The following is an 18,989-nucleotide window of genomic DNA, read 5'->3' as shown; positions in this document are numbered from 1 at the left end:
TTAATGGATGATTGGTGACAGGAGAAATAGTCACAGTTAAAGAAGGATTTACAATCCCTGAATACCTTCAACCAACACAAGGAAGACAAGGAAATTATTCCAGCAAATTGTTCTGTTAGGTCGCTAAATTGCTGCTTGAAGTCACATTCATGTCCGATATGGTTGAGTATCAATACGAAGGATTCCCAACACTCAAAAACAATTTTTTTTTTCACAATAACAGGACCAACCCAAAGGTTCACTACCTACAACTTCCACATCCCGACCAATGCAAACTACCATTGTAACTACATCTCCTCCAACTGCACCACTGCACAGCATTCATTGGTCCAGACATAATTTTTCATGTTCAAACAAAGGAACAGCCACTAAATTGCCTGTTTTTATGTTTCCTCCCCTTGCACAGTTTAGTTTCAGATGTAGGCAGTTGTATGGGGGGAAAAGTCAGACATGGCGGTATTGTCTTTGCTGATGCTTCCGGCGGAGTTGAAAAAGACCAGGATGCTTAACATTGCACGCCTGGAGTTGTTTCCTTTTTACGAATTCCAAGGTGAACCAGCACCCAAACTGAAAATCTGAGAAGTGATATGAAAATATAATCCGTCCACCTGTTTTCATCGGGGCTGCTATTCAGCGGTAACAGACTGAGTAAGTCAAAGCCACCCTGCCCCCGGCGACACGCTTCAATAAATCCTGGAGAGGAAAAAGTCCGGACTTGATATAAAATCTGGTTAGTCTTGTGGGCCAAGAAAGTTGACAATTTGCCATTTGGACAGAAGCAAACCAGAATAGATACTGACTCTCATCCCCAATGTAAACTACCTTGATACCTGCAGGCAGAGCCACTTCAACTTTTTAGCAACCTGCTAACTATGCTTGAGTCCCTGTCCATCAAACCTCAAACAGATTCAATTACAAAGGGCAGCCGCGTTGGAAACTTGTTTAACATTTTGCAGAGAATCCAGACACGACTCTCAGAGCGGTTGCACGGAGACCGGACGGCTCTTCTTAATGATCCCGGGATCCGATACTCCCGCAGCACAAATTCATATTTCACAAATTAATTTGTCAGCAGAAACTAATGTATAGCGTTTAAAGCGAGAAAACAAGACCTTCGATACGTTTTTTTTTTTTTTTCCTTCCACCTTCTGATCATCTGATCAGCCGGATTCCCCTTCATTTGTTTTAACTTTCCGTGTCATCAATGATCTTATTTCAATATAACAGCAGACAAGTACTGTTTTAAGTCAACTAAACTCATGTTGACATTACCAGACAGACAGACAGACCCATGTTGCTGAGGTTGGGAAATATTGATTTTATTTCTGCTCTGTGGCACCTTTAGGATGGATTATGCTTGGAGGCAGTTAAGTTAATGGGTCACCATAATAACCCTTTCTGAAACTTAATCTGTTATCAAATTTTAGAAAAAGAAAAATGTGTAATTGAGACAAGCCATGTGATTAATTGGGCTGCAGTAACAGTGAAAGTTTGGTCGGTTGATTATTAACAAAGTGCATTTTTCTAAAAAGGAAAATTCTGGTCTTCATTGATTAGCAGCACATTCATAGTAAAGGAATCTGTGATTAATTAGCTCTTTTACATGTACAGAAAGTTTCCAATTTTTCTTATATTTTGCATTCCTGTGGGTTCAAAGAATAATATGACTCGGGTAGAAAATATCAAAGAAAAAAAATGAAAAATAATATCAAACAATAAAACAGTGCCTCCCTCGTATTTTAAGGTTATATTTTAAATCAATATTAGTGTTATCTATGAAATGTGTATCAGTGTATATTTCCCATAAACAACATTTCACATAGCTAGCTTTTCACACACGATTTTAATTCTTCGCTGTCCTTTATATGGTGACATGAGACAAGAGATAGACAGAGAAATAATGCCTTATTTATCTCCTGTGGGGTTTGCATGGTCTTTTTTTTTAATTTTTTTTTTTTAATTTTTTTTTTATCATTTTCGTTCAATATGTCACAAATAAATTGATGTTTTTCGAGCTTTTTTCAAGCAGAAATCACCTAAATGTAGTTGTAGAACGAGCCTCACGAGCATCTGCTGTGTTAGTATTGCTATTAGATCATTTATAACTCTTATAAACACTGCCAACTGTTGATATGTCTGCTTCCATTGCACGCAGGTTGCACTCCAATTTAATGGTAAGGATACTTGAAAACCTTCATATCACCGCAGATATGCCACTAGTGTATCTCTCAATAATATTATTTTGTGATATGTGAGGAAAATACTTTTTTTTTTTTTTTTTTTCATTTCCAGGTGAAGTACGGGTTTACAAATGGAAAAAAAAAAAAAATCTCCTTTTCATCCGCGGGTGTTTATGTGTATGTGTGTGTGTGTGTGTGCGTTATAATGCGTTTTTTAATCTTAGATTGCTTGCCCTACTGACCCAGTCTTGAATGGTTGCAGCTAATGGGGTGATGGGTGTCAAGAAGGGTGGCTGGGGCAGAGGAAAGGAAGGGGCCAGTGGTCACAGTATAGCGAGCGGCGTGGCTTTTTGTCAGTTCTCTCACATGTCTTCAATCATTAAATCCTCACTGTTCTGATTTCACAGTCAGCTGCTGCAGACACACGCTCTGCTGCTACAGTAGAAAACGTGTCAACACTTCTCTCATGGTTGAACAGCCACTACTAATAATATGCACAGTATACCCTTGTTTCCCACGGGGGTTACGTTCCAAAAAGAACCCGTGATAGGCAAAATCCGTGAAGTAGAAACCTTGATTTTTTTTTTTTACAATTATGATACAATTAAATACTCTATTATACATTGCTGCTGTCGTCCTTATGTTTTTTTTTTCCTCCTTCTTTATGGAACGAATGGCCATTCGTTCTTTATGGAACGAATGGGAGATTCATTAATTCCGTAATGCCGACCTACAGCCGCATAGCTTTTACCTTCCCTTAGCATGTCCAGAAGTTTAACTTTATCTGCGATAGATAGCATCTTCCGCTGCCTTTCGGCCCCCTGCCGCAGGTGCTTTTGTCGGTCCAGAGCGTTTGGTAAACATTATGGGTTTTAGAGACACTCAAAATCGCAAGAGAATTTGCACGTACGTAATGTAAATTTGGCAAGCTGTTTTACGTACGTGTACATATTAAACTCCAACGTTATTGACGCACAGGTAGAGAAGAAGCGGAGTGACTTTTTAGCCAATCAGAATGCAGAACACAATGCGCGATGCAAATCCGTGAAGTAGGGAAACCGTGAAAAGTAAACCGCGTTATAGCGAGGGATCACTGTATACATTTAGCATGCATTAGTCTATCTCACTCTCCTAAAGAAGAGCAAACGAGCAAGTTGTTCTCGTCATTTTCTCTGAGGTTACATATTACCTCTTGGAACAGCAGTGTGTCTCGGCGTCTTTCAAAGTGCCCTTACATTGTTTGACGGATGGATTGATGAGTGAGACGGTGCAGTGAAGTGCTGCGAGCGCGTGAGTTACCTGTTCAACTCCAGGCACGTCTGGCCTCCGCTTGTATAACACTACAGTAAGGCGCTTCTCTTTTTTTTTTTTTGCCATGCAGCGACGGTTACCAGGGTTACCGACCGGCTAGGCCGCCACAGCGATAAGGATAAATGAGCTCGGGGCTCCACGAGCTCCCGAGTTATACTCACTTTACCTTTCTCCATGCCTCTCCAACCACTTGTTTTTGCAGTATTAAAACCCAAGAAAATGACCCACTGTACTCGAGCGTACGACTAAACACTCTGTCACTTTAAAAACAAATCAAAAGAAAATTGCACTTTAACCATAACTACCTCAGCATAACTCGTCATTGTTTTTTTGCGACAAATTATTTATCATTTTTTGCACCGTGGGTCTTAGAGTAATGCTATTTCCGTGCTCCGTATGTGTGAACGTATGGCAGAATGGACAATAAAGTTGACTTTAATTGCATTTCACCCACACGCAAGCTTTTTTTATACCCTGTTCACACGGTCACTCAGCTCCTTTACCTGATTCTCAGAGGTTTCTTCAGAGCGCAGGGTCGCTAGTTGTATTCCAGCTTTTCAGATATCATCGCCAGCGTCGGACGGACAGTTTTGACCCACGAGCTCCGAGAGTGCGACATATCCATCAGTATAATTATCATCTGCTCCGACATCTCATATATCACATCCCCCCCTCACTCATTAGATGTACCGTAGTCGCTTCTTTAGTCACTCATGCCATTTCTTTTTTGACACTTGTGTCGCGATGCATGAGTTATCCCTGGTCACCGACATGGCACAGGTGAACTCCTGAAACTGAAAATAATGCAAATATGTGAATTGTCAATGTTATGACCAGCCGTCTGTCGGTGTTCACGTACCGTCCCGTTTCCTTCTTGTGTATTTTCTACCTTGAGATTTTCATTTTCGTTTCTCTAATCGGTGTCCTTCGCCTCCGCAGGATGATGGAGACGTTGAGGATGATATGACCATCAGAGAGGTGAGCTGGAAATCCACACAAAAAAAAAAAAAAGAAAATAGAAAAAGAAAACACTCAGAGACGACACTGTTGTAGAAAGAAAATATCTAGAGTTGTCAGGGGATTTGCAGATGTGGTGTTTCCTCTGTATACAGATACAATCTTGTTTTTCCACACTTGTTCCGTCCAGGATTCTAAGGAAATAGTGGGACGCCCGATTTAATTGTCGTTTCTTTCCATCTTTGTAAGTCTTGTAAATAAAGTAAAATGACCTCACCTCAAACTAGACAGTAACAGTTAGTCTCTGAGCCTCCGAATATATCTCATCCTTCGTTATAAAAGCATGTTTATTTTTTTTCTCGGTGAAAGTCATCCGCTGGGTAAGAAGGGATTCACGCAACACAAGTGGTTTTACAAGGATTGTTGGATTTTAAAAAGTTCGAAGTCAATCTAGGTAGTAAAAGGAATGATTTTGATTTCCCTCTCGATTTATTTGAGTGTCCGGCCCTCATGAACGGTGAATTTTAGTTTCTTGAAGATTTCACTTGAAAAAAGTTATTTTTCCATCACTTGAGCTCCTTCAAAACAGAGCTTTTTGCTAATTATTTCTACATTTGCATGTCGGTATGCTTCATGCAGGGAATGTCAGTCCCCTTTTTCCCTCTTTGTTACCTCATCAAGAATTTGGGTTTAAGTTCCAAATTTGCACGAATGTGTTTGGATGCGAATTTTATGTAACCGCAGTACCTTGCTCTGATTGTCAGTCAGTTATTCCGGCAAATTTATAAGCAAATCTCGTTTGTGATATCTGTTCTTTTTTTCCCTAATCTTTTTCAAATTTGGCCGCAGTGTCACGTACATGTCAAGCCTTGTCTTTCAACGACGGCTTCCTTTATGTTGGATTCTTGCCGTAAGTCTTGAAATAAACTTAAACACCAACCCGCGCTTGATGACGTCATTCTCCGACAGACCGTTCAGGCTTTTCACATTCCTCAATATCCACAGACGGGTCAATAACCCGAAGTCTTATATTTTTGGATTTGACATAATTCAGAATTCATCCATCAACAGAACCGCTCATTTCCTTTCTGTCAGCTGCACATTTCTCACACCCCCTCCTTCCGTCCCTTTTTCTTTCTCCCCCCTCTCATGGTTCACTTGTCACACGTCGCTTCACAATGCGTCTCCCTTCCGTGTTCACCGTTCACCTCTTCCTCGCCATCCTATGCACCAGGCCTCATGTGATTTATGGAGTCATTCAGTGCGTGGCCCAATGCAAGCCCAGCGATCGCCTATCAGAGGGAGGTTTTTGTCAGGATTATTCGATCTATTTAATATTTTTTTCCCATTTTCCCTCGCCTCCTGATTAGTGACTGACAGCGCACGTAAAAACATCCTCCGGTAGCAGCATCTATGAAGCTTTTTGTCAATCCACGTTATGAGCAAAGGCTGAACAAAAGATAGGACAAGGTTTAATGAGCCGGAATATATTTAAAGGCGTGGTTGTCTTCTCGATTGACAAATCAAATGGCTTCAATAATCGATAAAAATGAAAAATGATGACACTGCCGCTCTTTCTCATATGCACAGTCTACATCACCTGTTTACTTGAAATCCTGCGACGAATAATAATATACGCTGTCACACTATGTATTCATATTGTATTTCAAAGTTATTCACCATTTTATAACAGCAGCATGACTTACGATCGCATTCGCAGCTTACGTTGAAAGAAAGACAATGCCGCTATCTTGTCAAAGGATACTATATTTCTAAAGCTGTGGATGAAGACAAAGATACTAAATATAGAGTCAATGCACCGTAACTTAATGTGCCCAACCCGAGAAACGTCAACAGGTATCCTGGCGAGAAAGACTTTCATGCCATTATCTTGCACTGAAATAATAACCTGCTCATACTAGTGCAAAATCTCCTGCTCATTTTCATTAATCCCAATTAATACTATTGTTTTTATTTTCTGAAATGTTGAATTTAAAGGGGTTCTTGCTGGTTTTCATTTTTTTTTTTGTTGATTAATTTATTGTGGGAAAAAAAAATGAATTGGCTAAAATATATGCTAACATTGATACGTTAGTTTTTTTTTTTAACAATGACATTATTATCATAAAAAAGAATTTGAAGATACTGAGGGTTTAACGGTGCAAATACGTTTCCGCATACTGTCATTTGCCCATTTCTGTTATGTATCCTATTAACAAGGAAAGGTCAGCAGTTTATCAGACTTTTTAATTCCTTGTCCCTCAGCCGCAGGGAATGTTCAAATCTTTGTAGTTAACAGTTAACAGTTAAGACAATTTATATTTCATTGTATTTCTTATTCTTCCTCCTTCCTACTATTATCTATTACTGTTATGTTTTTGCTTGAAACTCCGGCACAACAATTTCCTTCGGGATAAATAAAGTTGTTCTCATTCTCTCATTTATATATGATGAGTTTTTCTTTTTCCAACTTTTAATCCTACTCTCTCTCCTGTACGTGATTTCCAGATTGCTGAGTGGGAGGAAAAGCAGCTCGATGAGCAGGTCAACTTTAACAACTGCAAGATTGACCCCGCCCCGTTCCAGCTGGTTGAGCGAACGTCACTTCATAAGGTCTGATAGTTTCCGCCATCATTTTGATTCTCATTATAGGTCATGATCGTCGACCCGCGCCTCCATGATGGCACCATGTCTTCCCATTGTTTTCTAATGAGGCTAGAAGTCTAAAAAAAAAAAAAAAAAAAACTTTTTTCTCTACTCAAGAGTAGAAAAAGTCGGAGGCGGTGTGAGTTATGAAAGGCCCTCTGAAAGGAATATTGGGGGTCCTATCCGTGTACCCCGGTGTTGATATATATCTCACCCCAGACGTTTCCTCCTGAATCAAGCGGCGAGCGGTTCGAGCGAACACGCAGCAGCCAGTATCTCTTTGTCAGCTCTGCACCACCACGGTGACTGGCAGTATTTCTGGGCACGGAGAGGTCATATTGACCCTGTAAAACAGACGCGCATTTTTTGTCGCCTATATTTGGCATAAATCACAAGATTTAACTGACCTTTTTTACACTGAAACGCCAGGTCAAAGCTGAGATTTTTTTTTTTTTTTTTTTTTTTCGTTTTTTATAGGGACTCGGGCAAAGAAAATCTACGAGAAAGAAGTTTGTGACATAAATCAGCCGCGATTTTTTTTTTTTTTCTCGATATTAATCTTGAATCTTTGTAAGTTCGGTGTTCTTGGTGACATACATGTCTCATGTGACAAAGTAGCTCACCAAAACTGCAGTTTGATTCCGTGCCGCTTTAGTTTTCTTATCATGTCTCGGCCACGCGCTCCAGATGATGAAGTGTTAACACACAAGCGCGCTTTAGCATCGAGACGCCTTCCTACCGACTACGAATCTTTTTGACTCTTTTTGCCCGCCAGTGGCCGTGACAGAATCTAATATCCACCATTTATAATGCTACCTCTTCCCCCGCTCGCTCTCCGTCATCGTCCGAGTGCGGTGTGAATACTTTTTAAACATTTAAGAGTGAGATCCTGTACCAATCCATCTCCCTCCACTCCGCTGCACACTGCCAAAAGACAATACCATGCACCATCTCCTCCAGCATATTAAACACTGCCCTATGTCACCGCTGGTGGTGCTTGTAGAAATGTATGCCTTCGTGTTACCGTCCCCTTTTTCCTTTGACAACGACGTCCGTTTATTGTTTATAGCTGTTGTGTGTGAAGTGTAGAATGGGGTATTTAATAAATTATACGTTTTTCGTCTCACTCTGGTTTTTAGGCCCCTGACAGACTATAGATCATTTAAGTTGGTGGCTTAGACCAAGATCAACATGTTATTTGAAATTACTTTTTGTCAAGGAAAAAAAACTCCTTAAGACATTGCTTTAAATATCCACTACAGTACATGCACCGGTAAAGTAAGGTAAGTCAGGTGTTTTTTGCAAATTTCTTGACATTTTCAGGTGCTTTTTAACTGATGCTTTTTAAAACAGTGATATTTAGCAGAATATGATTCACAAATTCAATGGTAAAAAAACTCCTTAAGGCATTGGTTTGAATACGCACCACAGTACATGTACTGGTAAAGTAAGGTAAGTAAGGTGTTTTTTTGCAAATTTCTTGACATTTTCAGGTGCTTTTTAACCGGTGCTTTTAAAACAGTGATATTCAGCCCAAAATACTTCACAAATTCAATAAGATAGACAAGTGGTTTTTGGCTGAGGTCAGTTAAAACCTCGGTCTACAAGTGGAATTGACACAACACATGAGTTTCTTTAATGTTGTATAGCACATCATTATAAGCATTTTTTTTTTTTTTTATATCATAGCATATAAAAAAGTTATTGCCATTGTTACTACCATCATATTACCATTACATCATATTTTTCCATCTGTCTTAACGTAACATTTCAAAGGAAAACGATCCTGCCATAATTTCGTTGAAACAGAGCAATGATTAATTGTAGCCGCTTGTTAATAGCGTTGCCTGTCCAAGTTATAACCGCATTTTCTACAAGCACGATGCCATTGTGCCAATGGTTTGAATGTCTGTTAAAAGAGGATGGACACACTCTGGCTTCCAGCCCAGCTTCTGTTTGTTTGGAGTTCCCGTTGTCTCAAACGACTACGCCGATGATCAGTTGGTGCTAAAATGCTGTTTCCAGCACCTTTAATCAGTGAATTGTAGTTTAAATAGGAGGTAAATGAGTCGCATTGGAGGTGAGCTGACTCTGTTCCCCGAGAAAGTACCACATCCTCTTGTGGGAGAACTCTTTGGCAGATTTCATTATAGCTGGCTCTGGCCTAAAAACACTTAACAATATTTCCTTGGCACAGCATCCATTTCCAGGGCACAGTAGGATCAATTTTGAACGTCCCTAATGCCTATTCTGGCTGTGCCGGAAGTCCCATTTAACACTAAAAAGGTCTTAAACAAAGAGTCCAGCTGGCATCAGCCTTGCAACTCTTCTCATCTACCTCTGAGATTTTTTTGATCTCCTGCTGATTTTGCTTTTAGCTTCCTGCCGTTCTTCTCCGCTACTGTAACTCCAGTTGCAGAGAGGAGATTAAATGAAACTTCCTCAATGGGCAGTATTTTTGTATTTGCACTCGGTTTGTTGGTGTAATTACTCAGTCAGTAGAAAAATAGAATATAGAAACACCACCATTTATTTATTTTCTGACTTATGTAACATCCTTTTGCCCAAAAGCAAATGCATACTTACTAAAATCAAATTAAATTACTACAATCAAAGTCACATGGTTACTTTTGCGAAACCCAAGCCGATCCATAACTGGTTTATCATGAAGCCATTTTATGAAAGCTACATGCCAATATTCGTAGATCATTTTTCTTGAGTGGGAATTTAAAAATAAAACATTAAATATATATATATTCAATCTGGCTTTTGCATTTTGTGATATATTGGGGATATGCCACTGATTTGGCATTAAGAAATCCCTCACTTTAAAAGGCAGATGCATTTACATCTACTCAAAAACTACAAGAGCAACTAGGTTTGAAAAGCAAACGCTAGTCTGTGATTTACAGCACATCAGCAGAAAGTGCTACAAGTGAAGCATATTTAAATCTAACTTTAACAAGTTTTGATTCAGTTTTGATTTAAAACAGTCAGTAATGACTGCAATGTGGTTTTAAAGAACTTTGATGCATCTTTGCAGAGACTTCTGCATTTTGTCTCTCCAAACATTGATGATTTATCATAAACTGACAGCTCTGTCAGAATTATGTGCAATTTTAAGTTAATGCATTTTTTATTTTATTGACGACAACCTCTTTTTTTTTTTCCCCGCAAATATTGCGCAATGTTATATAAGTCACCTTGAATATCAACACTCCTCAAGCCTTGCAGAAAGAACCACTTGTGACTTCATTTCCTGAGGAAAAGGTGACAACGCTCATTAATCGTATTGTTTGTAAAATGCCAATTTCAGACAGGGATTTAGAAGAATGGCTCTCTCCTCAACTTGAGCTTAATTCCCAGAAATGGCATTTTTGGCATCGAGTGTTGCTGCGTCTGACTGAAGGAGCTCTTTTACAAATGTGATGGTTTATTTTTTTCAATAACATTGACGAGGAAATTCACATAATTCCTTAGTTTGTTCCTGTCATCACTGTGATAAACCATGCAAAAAAAAAAAAGGCACTTTATTTGGTCATTCGATAATCAAATCTTTTTATCAAATGAATCGGAGGTGGCCAGCAGGGGCCCCTCTGATGTCGCATGTTCTCTCCATGCCTCAGAGGTCTTTCGCTTCCTCCCATTACTCCAAACAATTGCAGTTGGTAAATTAAAAATCAAATGGTTGCTCGTCTCCACATGAAGCCATTTGTTCAACCGACCGGCTGCTAAACGTTGGCTGGGATTGGTTCCAGTCCGACCACTACCGCGGCAAACATAATAAACAAATGTAAGACATTCTATTCTGCGATTATATTCTGATTTAAATTTTTGCCTATTTGACCGGACATGCTATTTGCTTTTACCAATAACCAGAGTGTCTCAGTAAAACAAACTGGGCCGGCTTGTGTTGATGCTAATGTTGTCTTATGTCACAGTGTCATGACACATTACTCTCATCTTACTTGTATTTTTTTGCTCTTCTTGTCTCATAATCATTTTCTTTTATACAAAGTCACACACCACAATGGATTTAAATATTAAAAAAAAAACAAAAAAAACTTCCCAGCTGCTCTCAGTCATAGACCTGGCGGCTTTTTAGAATGAGAATGAGAACAACTTTATTTATCTCAAAGGAAAGTTGTGCCAGAGTTTCAAGCAAAAACATAACGGTAATAGATAATAGTAGGAAGGAGGAAGAATAAGAAATACAATGAAATATAAATTGTCTCAACTGTTAACTGTTAACTACAAATATTTGATTTAACCTACTGTTTGTTTAGATTTTTTCCTTATTTTCATTTGTTCAAGGTCAATTTCAAGGCTAGCTTTTCTCTCCTTGTTATAGACCAACACAAATAACCCCAACATGTATTCACTTTAATCAAACATCCAATTGTTTTAATGAATCCTTGACGTTGGATATTTTGTGGAGTATTTCTCAATATTGATGAAGAATTAAAACTTCTTTTCCAGAATCACTTATTTGAGTTATTCCCACAGACCCACACCATCTTCTCCCTGCTGGGCCTGGATCACGCCTACGTCACCAGTATCGGACGTCTCATCGGTGTTGTGTCCCTCAAAGAGGTGAGAATATTGAGCCTCTTCCCGGTTCATAACGTGGGGCCGTTTCACATAATTGCCGCGCATTTCTTATTTGCAACCCCGTGATCCTTGTGACCAGAGCCGCCCGGCCTGGCACCAAAAGTCGTGACCGGCTTCATTTCCCTGATTTCATAACCGCACAATCTCTTGTCGACATCATCAACACCGCCACGCCGCACGCATCGACGTAGCTAAGTCAACATTAATGATTCCTCCTCCCTCAGCCCGTTTTGTACTCTGACAGAAAAAAAAAAAAAAAAAGAAAACCTGCTTAATATTGCTGTCTCAATCTTTTGTCTCTCTGTCTATTCAACCCCCCCGATCTGTACTGCCTCACTAACAACTGAAAAACACCCTCGCTCTTTGTGAATTGTCCAGGAAGTGGGGAGAGGATTGTTGCTAAGTGAAGCGGTACTTGCCTGTCCCTGACATTTAGGCTTTTTGTTCTGCGCTTCAACAGCAGACAAAAGCCCCACCGAGGCAGATAAAGCCCAGCCTCTCCCGTTCTTCCTCTCCGTCACACAGACAAACTGTTATATCACTGTCTCCCTCCACCATATGGAAGAGAAGAATTGCAAGGGATGTTTTTTGGGGGTTTCTTGTGTGTCTATGTGATCGTTTCAATCCTTCAGAATTAAGAAATTATTCTTTGCGCCGCCACCAGATGTGCGGCGACCAAATCCTTCCATCTACCAGCCAGATGACAAACGTTGCCTAACGTTGTTATATCACACACAGATGCATGTTAAAAAAAAAATTCACAGAGAACAAAATTCACTTTCTATTCTAATGAATAATATATTTAGGAATTCTAGACATTCTGAAGTGAAAAAAAAAAAAAATACAGTTTTCAAATTTTGCATGGACTCTGGCATTTAGAACAAACAAGAAGGCATTCTGTACAGCCATGGTTTATTGGCTCAGAATTTTTTTTTTTTGCATAGAATTTGCATTTTATTGTATGAAGACTAGGCTGTATCTAGGTATTGTATGACTGTGCGATGAATGAGAAAGGGATCATGAAAATAGATCAAGAAAGGGAGCATTTAAATGGTTGAAAATTGGAAAAATTTGGCAAGTTTTCCATTGTCCATATGTCCCTATACAGTGAAGGCTTGACTTACGAGTTTTCCATTATATGAGCCGTCGCCCAGTTGTTTTTTTGCTTTTATGGTATAAGCTGAGATGTGACTTATGAGTAGCGTGATGAGTATTTAACATCGATGTAGCCTCCGCCGTCCATGGAGTGGCGTTCGAGAACAGTCATATGCATCGCCTGCCACTCGGTAGCCCGGCGAAAATTATCGAAAAACACGATCAAGGTGTGCCTGATGTCAACTTGTCCATGGAGAGAAGGAGTTGTTCTTGGTGAGATACCATGCCCGAGAGCATCTTCTGTGAAAAGGCACAACACATTTATGGGGATTTGACGCGGCAAACGGCGGTAATGTCAACGGAGGCGAGGACGAGGCATCGGAAAAGTCCTATGACTTTTACTAATTGTGAGTTCTTCATCAACATTTGTCTCAGTTCTGAATTTCCTAGCATTGAATTGGTTGGGAACGGAGTATAAAACTTAGTTTGAAAATATACAACAAAAGAAATACGTTCAGAACTGTAGAAGTTGGACTGGATTACGAGACAACAATTGAATCGGCTTTTCTGCAAACTTGGGCAAGCGGAATTAGCTATAATATCTGATTTATCGCGGATGGATTTTTTTCTATTTTGATTGGCTTTTTGATGATCCTTCCTTAAAAGGCTGCAGTGTTTAAGATGAAGGAAATATTACCGCATATTTTTTTTAAGCACTACTTTTATTCTTGCTGTGCGTAGATGGTACCGAGCTTAATAGATGTGCGGTCATTCCATCCTCTCACCGCCGGTTAGTCCGTAAAACGCTTCAGCAGACAGCAGCAAAAGTCCAAGTCACCGTGACCCCTCTCTCTTGTGCACGCTGCCATCTGATCATGATCTTTCCCCCCCATTACATTCTCCAGAAGAGATTCCTGTGTAAAAAAGATAATGGCTTGTGTGGCTGCGGATCAGATTGTAAACCACTGACATAATCTTCCAACTGTAGAGTGAGGCCGGTGTCGTGTCGGGGTCAGCGCTTCCATTTCCACCGGGGAAAAAAAACGAACGCTGCAAGGCATATTAACACGCTCGGAAGATTGGCGTCGACTAAACAAAATATGATCTGAATCTGAAAGAGGATAAGGATTCCGTAACAAAAGTGTCCTCGTTCACATTTCATTTACATTTTTTGAATTATTTCTTTAGTTGCTTTTTATGTGGCAAAATGTCTATGACTTTGTGTTCTGTGGACCTTTTTAAGTACAGTGGCGTTTGCATTGCTGCATCTCTTACAGTGGTGAGACTCAATCAATAAATAAATGAATATATAATTACACACTCATCATGCATCACACATTCACTCAATTAAAAAAAAGTATCGTAAGTAATAAATACACAGAATTCATTAATAGGTAAAGTATTGCACTTGTGGCAAAAAAAAAAAAAAAAAAAAAAAAAAAAAAAAATTAAAAAATAATTGTTGACTTTGTTGTGCTGCACTTCGGGTAAAGTTACTCTGCATGGGAGTATAACTATTCTTATTCGCACAGGCAGAAGTTGTTGTTATTCCTCAATGTTAATCAGAATGAAAATTCAGTTGGATTTAACTGCTGTGAGCGGAAGTGTTCAGTGTGTCCAGATGCGATGTTCTGACAAAATGTTTGCTATTTTCTCCTTTTTATATTTTTCCCTCAAAAATGGACTCAAGAGGACATTTGAGATCGTACGAGTAAAAGAAAAAAGGGGAAAATGCAAAATTCAGCGTGGCAAAACGCATCCGATCTCCTCAGCTTAACCCTCTGCCGTTTTCTCCATCCAGCTACGCAAAGCCATCGAGGGCTCGGTGACGGTGAAGGGCGTGAAGGTGCGTCCCCCTCTGGCCAGCTTCCGGGACAGCGGCACCAGCAGCAGCGAGAACGAGGCCACCGAGCTCCACAAGCTGTGGGATCGTCACAAGAGCATGTCGCTGCCCCGTGAACACACACCTTCCGAGTCTGACGAGAAGTCCCAGTGAGAGAACGTAGAGGGTGAGGAAGAGGAAATATAGAGGTTTATTGCACCCCCTTCCTAGAAAAAAAAAAAAAAAAGCTACAAACATGCAAAAATCCTCAGGGCTTAGAATCAAAATTAAATTTTTGGAAAGGGTTCTACTGCTCTGCCAGCCTCCTCACAACCGCAACCCCACTTCCTCCCCCCTCGAAATCCCCTCCTTCCTCTCCGCCTTCAACCGACGCTTTCCACTGGATGTTCGCACTGACACTCCAGCCCGTGCCCTGCTTTTCGTTCACCCTCGGAGAACCCGCGGCAGAGAGAAGAATGTGGATTAGTGGGACACGGCGGCAAAACCTGGGTTGAAATCTTTAAAAAACAAAAAAAAAAACAAAAAAAAAAAGGGAATATTTTTTTAGCCGACTTTGTTAGGGTTACGTCTGAACTGAGAATAGATATCTTCTCGGAACGAGTCTTCCACTTGATAAATTCATCACGTGCGATGAGGAGGAGGAACGCGTGCGCGTGTGTGTGTGTGTTAGTATGAGCGTATGGACCGAGAAATTGCACGTTTGTGTTATGAAGTGGGAAGTAGCAAACTGACCTTTTTTATGCTGTTATTATATTTTAAATATTTCAGGCTTCATTCGGCATTTTGAGTCTCACGACAGTCGACGGAACAGGTCGCCCGGGTTGAGCTGGATTTGAAATACCTTTTTTTTTTTTTTTGTCTTGCAGATTACACTTCAGTTGACTTTGTCCCGTTATTAAGCAATAAATTCAAATGAGGACGGATGCCATAGTTACCGTCAGTAATCCCATCTCTTCAATCTTATAGTTGGGATTTATGCAGACTACTAAAGCAGACGTGTCTGGAACCAAAAATACCTACGGTTGTTTTTCATGACGTGCTCTCCTTTTCAACAAGGACACACACACACACAGACATGAAAACACGGCTCCGGTTATGTCCTCTTAAGAGTTGAATTTTCAGCCAATCTAAGTATAGCTCTTAATAACCATTCAGAGGAGGCAGGAAGTGAGCAAGCAAGGAAGAGAAATGGGCGGCTGAAAGAATGAATTCATCATTACCTAACCAGCTACTCTTGGCTCTCTCATCAATCTACATTTGATTGCAGTGTTAACTAACTGCCATTACTTACGGAGACCTCCATCCTCGCTGGATGATGTAAGAATTTTAGCATATACTATTGCATGAACCCCTGAAACTAGGTCCAAACACTTATATCCTTAAGCGACCGATATGAAAATTCTCAAAATCAAAGTTCAAAATGAGGTTTATTGTTGATTTCTCTGCATGTAACTTCATGAGCAGCCCAAAGTTCCAGATCATTGCTGAGTTTTTGCCAAAAAATAAGAAAAAAAAAAAAAAAAGAAAACGCATGATTGAGTGATTATTCCCAGAACATGAGCCATTAATGTTTTCATGGTGGCAGCAGTCGGCGATCAACCCGACGTGATAGATAATGTATAAGTACTGTGTATTTAATAATTCATGTCTCTGTCAGTGTGCTCTGCGCTCATCGAAAGAAAAACATTGATCCGTCTTCCATGTCCGACTGGCTTTCTTTTTTACACTGGCATGAGTGACTCACCCCAAAAAGACACACTCCCCTATTTATGTGTGTGTGTGTGTGTGTGTGTGTGTGTGTGTGTGTGTGTGTGTGTGTGTGTGTGTGTGTGTACGTGTGTGTGTGCGTGTGTGAGAATTTTCGACAAGTGACGGATGCCCACTACCGCAGATTCTCTCCACTGTTCGGATGCCTTAAATAGAAACTCATACCGGACCTGGCTGTGGTTTCAGCACTCAAGGCTCTGCATGGATTCCAATTTTTTTTTTTTTTTTTTTTTTAGCATTTAACAACAACAGCATGGTTTTGCATGAGAGCATGAATATGGAGAGTTTTATAAGAGCGAAATGTACCAAAAAAAACAACAACAAAAAAAAAAAGAAAACAGCTTGATGGTCATGAATACAGAGTGATTACCATCTTGTGCCTGTACATGTTTCACCGTCACTCGTTCATGCAATGAGCTTTATCCATGGCCTGATTTTAATCTGGGAATGGGATCTTTGAGTCTGCAATAGATTAATATATTTAACAGCATCATGACTGTAATGTAAAATTATAATTTAATGTCTTAATCAATAATGTTCATTTGTTTTTTCCGTAAGAGAAGCAGGACGTGTTTTTATCAATGGTTGTTTTTTTTTTAGGTGTGGATGATTTTTTTTATTTTACACATATATATATATATATATATTGTCGTTTCTCTTTTGACATGCTGTCTTAAACATTTCAACTATGCTAAAACATTTTTACAGTACAAATAACACTAAGAGAAGATAATGTTGACGGGACCAGCATATGCTTAGCTGGTGACATAGCCATTCCTCAAGTGCCTGCTCTTTTTTTTTTTTGGTCATTTTAAAAATCTGTCTGAATGCAGTTTAATTGTTTTTACACTCATGTGATGAGGCACTTTTCACGCACACAAATAAAGATGCACGGTTGATGATGTGCTGGAGCCGGGTGAAATTATAAACATACCCGCCATCATCATCCCACCCCTACTTCCATCTGCTTGCTCCAGCAAATGACCGAAAAAAAACCACTGTTGTAATGTCGTTTTGTTCATTTTTTTTCGTTTTTTTGTCCCTGTCGTCATTTTCATGACTCTCTAAAGCATCCCCCCTGCAGATATCTCGAAACAGTTCATCTCACTGACTATCAGACAGCCATGGATTGATGTAGATAAATATTTATTTGGCCATATTAATTGAAGCAGAGGATATACATTTTCTTCTTTTTTTTTGGGGGGGGGGGGATAGGGGGTGATCTACTTCTGAGTAATCAATTTGTCCAATAACAATTGTTTGTCTCACTTTGTAACCCAGTTTTGATTTACGGTATGAATGCAAGATAACCTTATTTTTGTAAAGAAACCTGAAAAAAAAAAAAGATAAAAACGTGTATGTATATGACAACGATGGACACAAACACACACACAGACATATGTGTGCAAAAAAAAAAAAAAAAAAAAAAATGTAATTTTGTGACAGTGACAGTTGAAAGGGGGGAGGATTCCCAGAAGCAAGAATCTTATAAAGATATTCAGCAGGCAAACAGGCAACACTCTCTTGCTCAGCTTTGGGAAGCCTTTCCTGTTCTGTCTGAAAGACACTCTGGTAAATCAGTAGCCGGCGCTGAATGACTCGGTGGGTCCTGTCACACTCCTCATCCTCTCTTGAAGTACGAGAGGGTCCGAACGGCCCCGATCATTGCATCATTCGCCGAGGACCATGTTTTATCTCAAGACTATTCATTGTATATAATGTAGAGGCCGAACCAGATGGAGTTGGAACAAAATCCAGAGATATTTTTCGCACAGAAAAATGTAAACATTGTTTTTTTTTGTATATCGGGGTTGAATAAATGAGATTTTAACAAAAGAGCGCTGTCTCTGCATCATGTCATGGCTTTTGTTTTACTTTTTTTTTTTTTTTTTTCCCCCGACAGCTGCTACTCTACAGCTGTGTTTTGTAGACTTCTTCTCTCCTCACAGCAGCAGCTGCAGACCAGAACATATATTTTTGTCCTCGGTGGATACTGACGTTACAATCACTTTCTAATTGGTTTATTTTGGCACGAGTCGTTTTTGCAGAGCGAACAAGAGTCCGAGACTTTGCATGTTTCAGAAAAAATGTGCTTTGACTACATGTAATCTTCTCTATAAGACATTCATGTCTGTTTCATTAATGTTAAACTAAAATGTATTGTAAATAAATGTATTCATGAGTATTTATTTCTACAAACAGAACATTTATATGCCCAAGTTCCAGAACCTAAAATATCAGCCAAAAACTCTTGTGCCAATTTCAATCTACTTCATTTTGCTATGGTAAAGGAAAACAGTGATAAGTACAAAATGATTTAAATGTGAGTCCAACAGCTGAAGTTATTGTTTTCCTTCTCAGTGGCTGCTCGTATTTCAGACCGCATGAAGAAAAAGTAATGAAATGAGGCACGTAATCAATGGAATATCACGAAACGGTTTGTTTCCAAAGCGAGGATTCATTGACTGTGTCTGTAACCACTGCTTCTGACTTACCTTTGGGCAAAACACACTCCAACACACTCCCTCGCTGATAACGCAACAAATTTAGCGCAAACACAAAAGGAGCAATGCATGTAG

General features: G+C 39.6%; 1 protein-coding gene across 5 annotated transcripts in view; it reads left to right on the top strand.

Annotated features, from left to right (window-relative positions):
* The window catches only part of LOC147235288 (chloride channel protein 2-like), a 161,116-nt gene extending 142,868 nt beyond the window's left edge, over positions 1-18,248 (top strand). For all 5 annotated transcript variants that reach the window (XM_086142246.1, XM_086142228.1, XM_086142238.1 and 2 more), the window contains 4 exons: positions 4,431-4,469; positions 6,957-7,061; positions 11,601-11,687; positions 14,602-18,248. In XM_086142246.1, coding sequence (XP_085998372.1) covers positions 4,431-4,469; positions 6,957-7,061; positions 11,601-11,687; positions 14,602-14,796 — 426 coding nt within the window. In that variant the 3' untranslated portion in view covers positions 14,797-18,248. The remainder of the gene's footprint in view (positions 1-4,430; positions 4,470-6,956; positions 7,062-11,600; positions 11,688-14,601) is intronic.
* Positions 18,249-18,989: the final 741 nt, after the last annotated feature.

Source organism: Fistularia commersonii, chromosome 3 (genome assembly GCF_037954325.1).
Source record: "Fistularia commersonii isolate RoL2024-O1a breed Wild chromosome 3, RoL_Fcom_v1.0, whole genome shotgun sequence".
Lineage (NCBI taxonomy): Eukaryota > Metazoa > Chordata > Actinopteri > Syngnathiformes > Fistulariidae > Fistularia > Fistularia commersonii.
The sequence above is the reverse complement of the archived record's forward strand: the minus strand, read 5'-3'. Positions and strand labels throughout refer to the sequence as shown.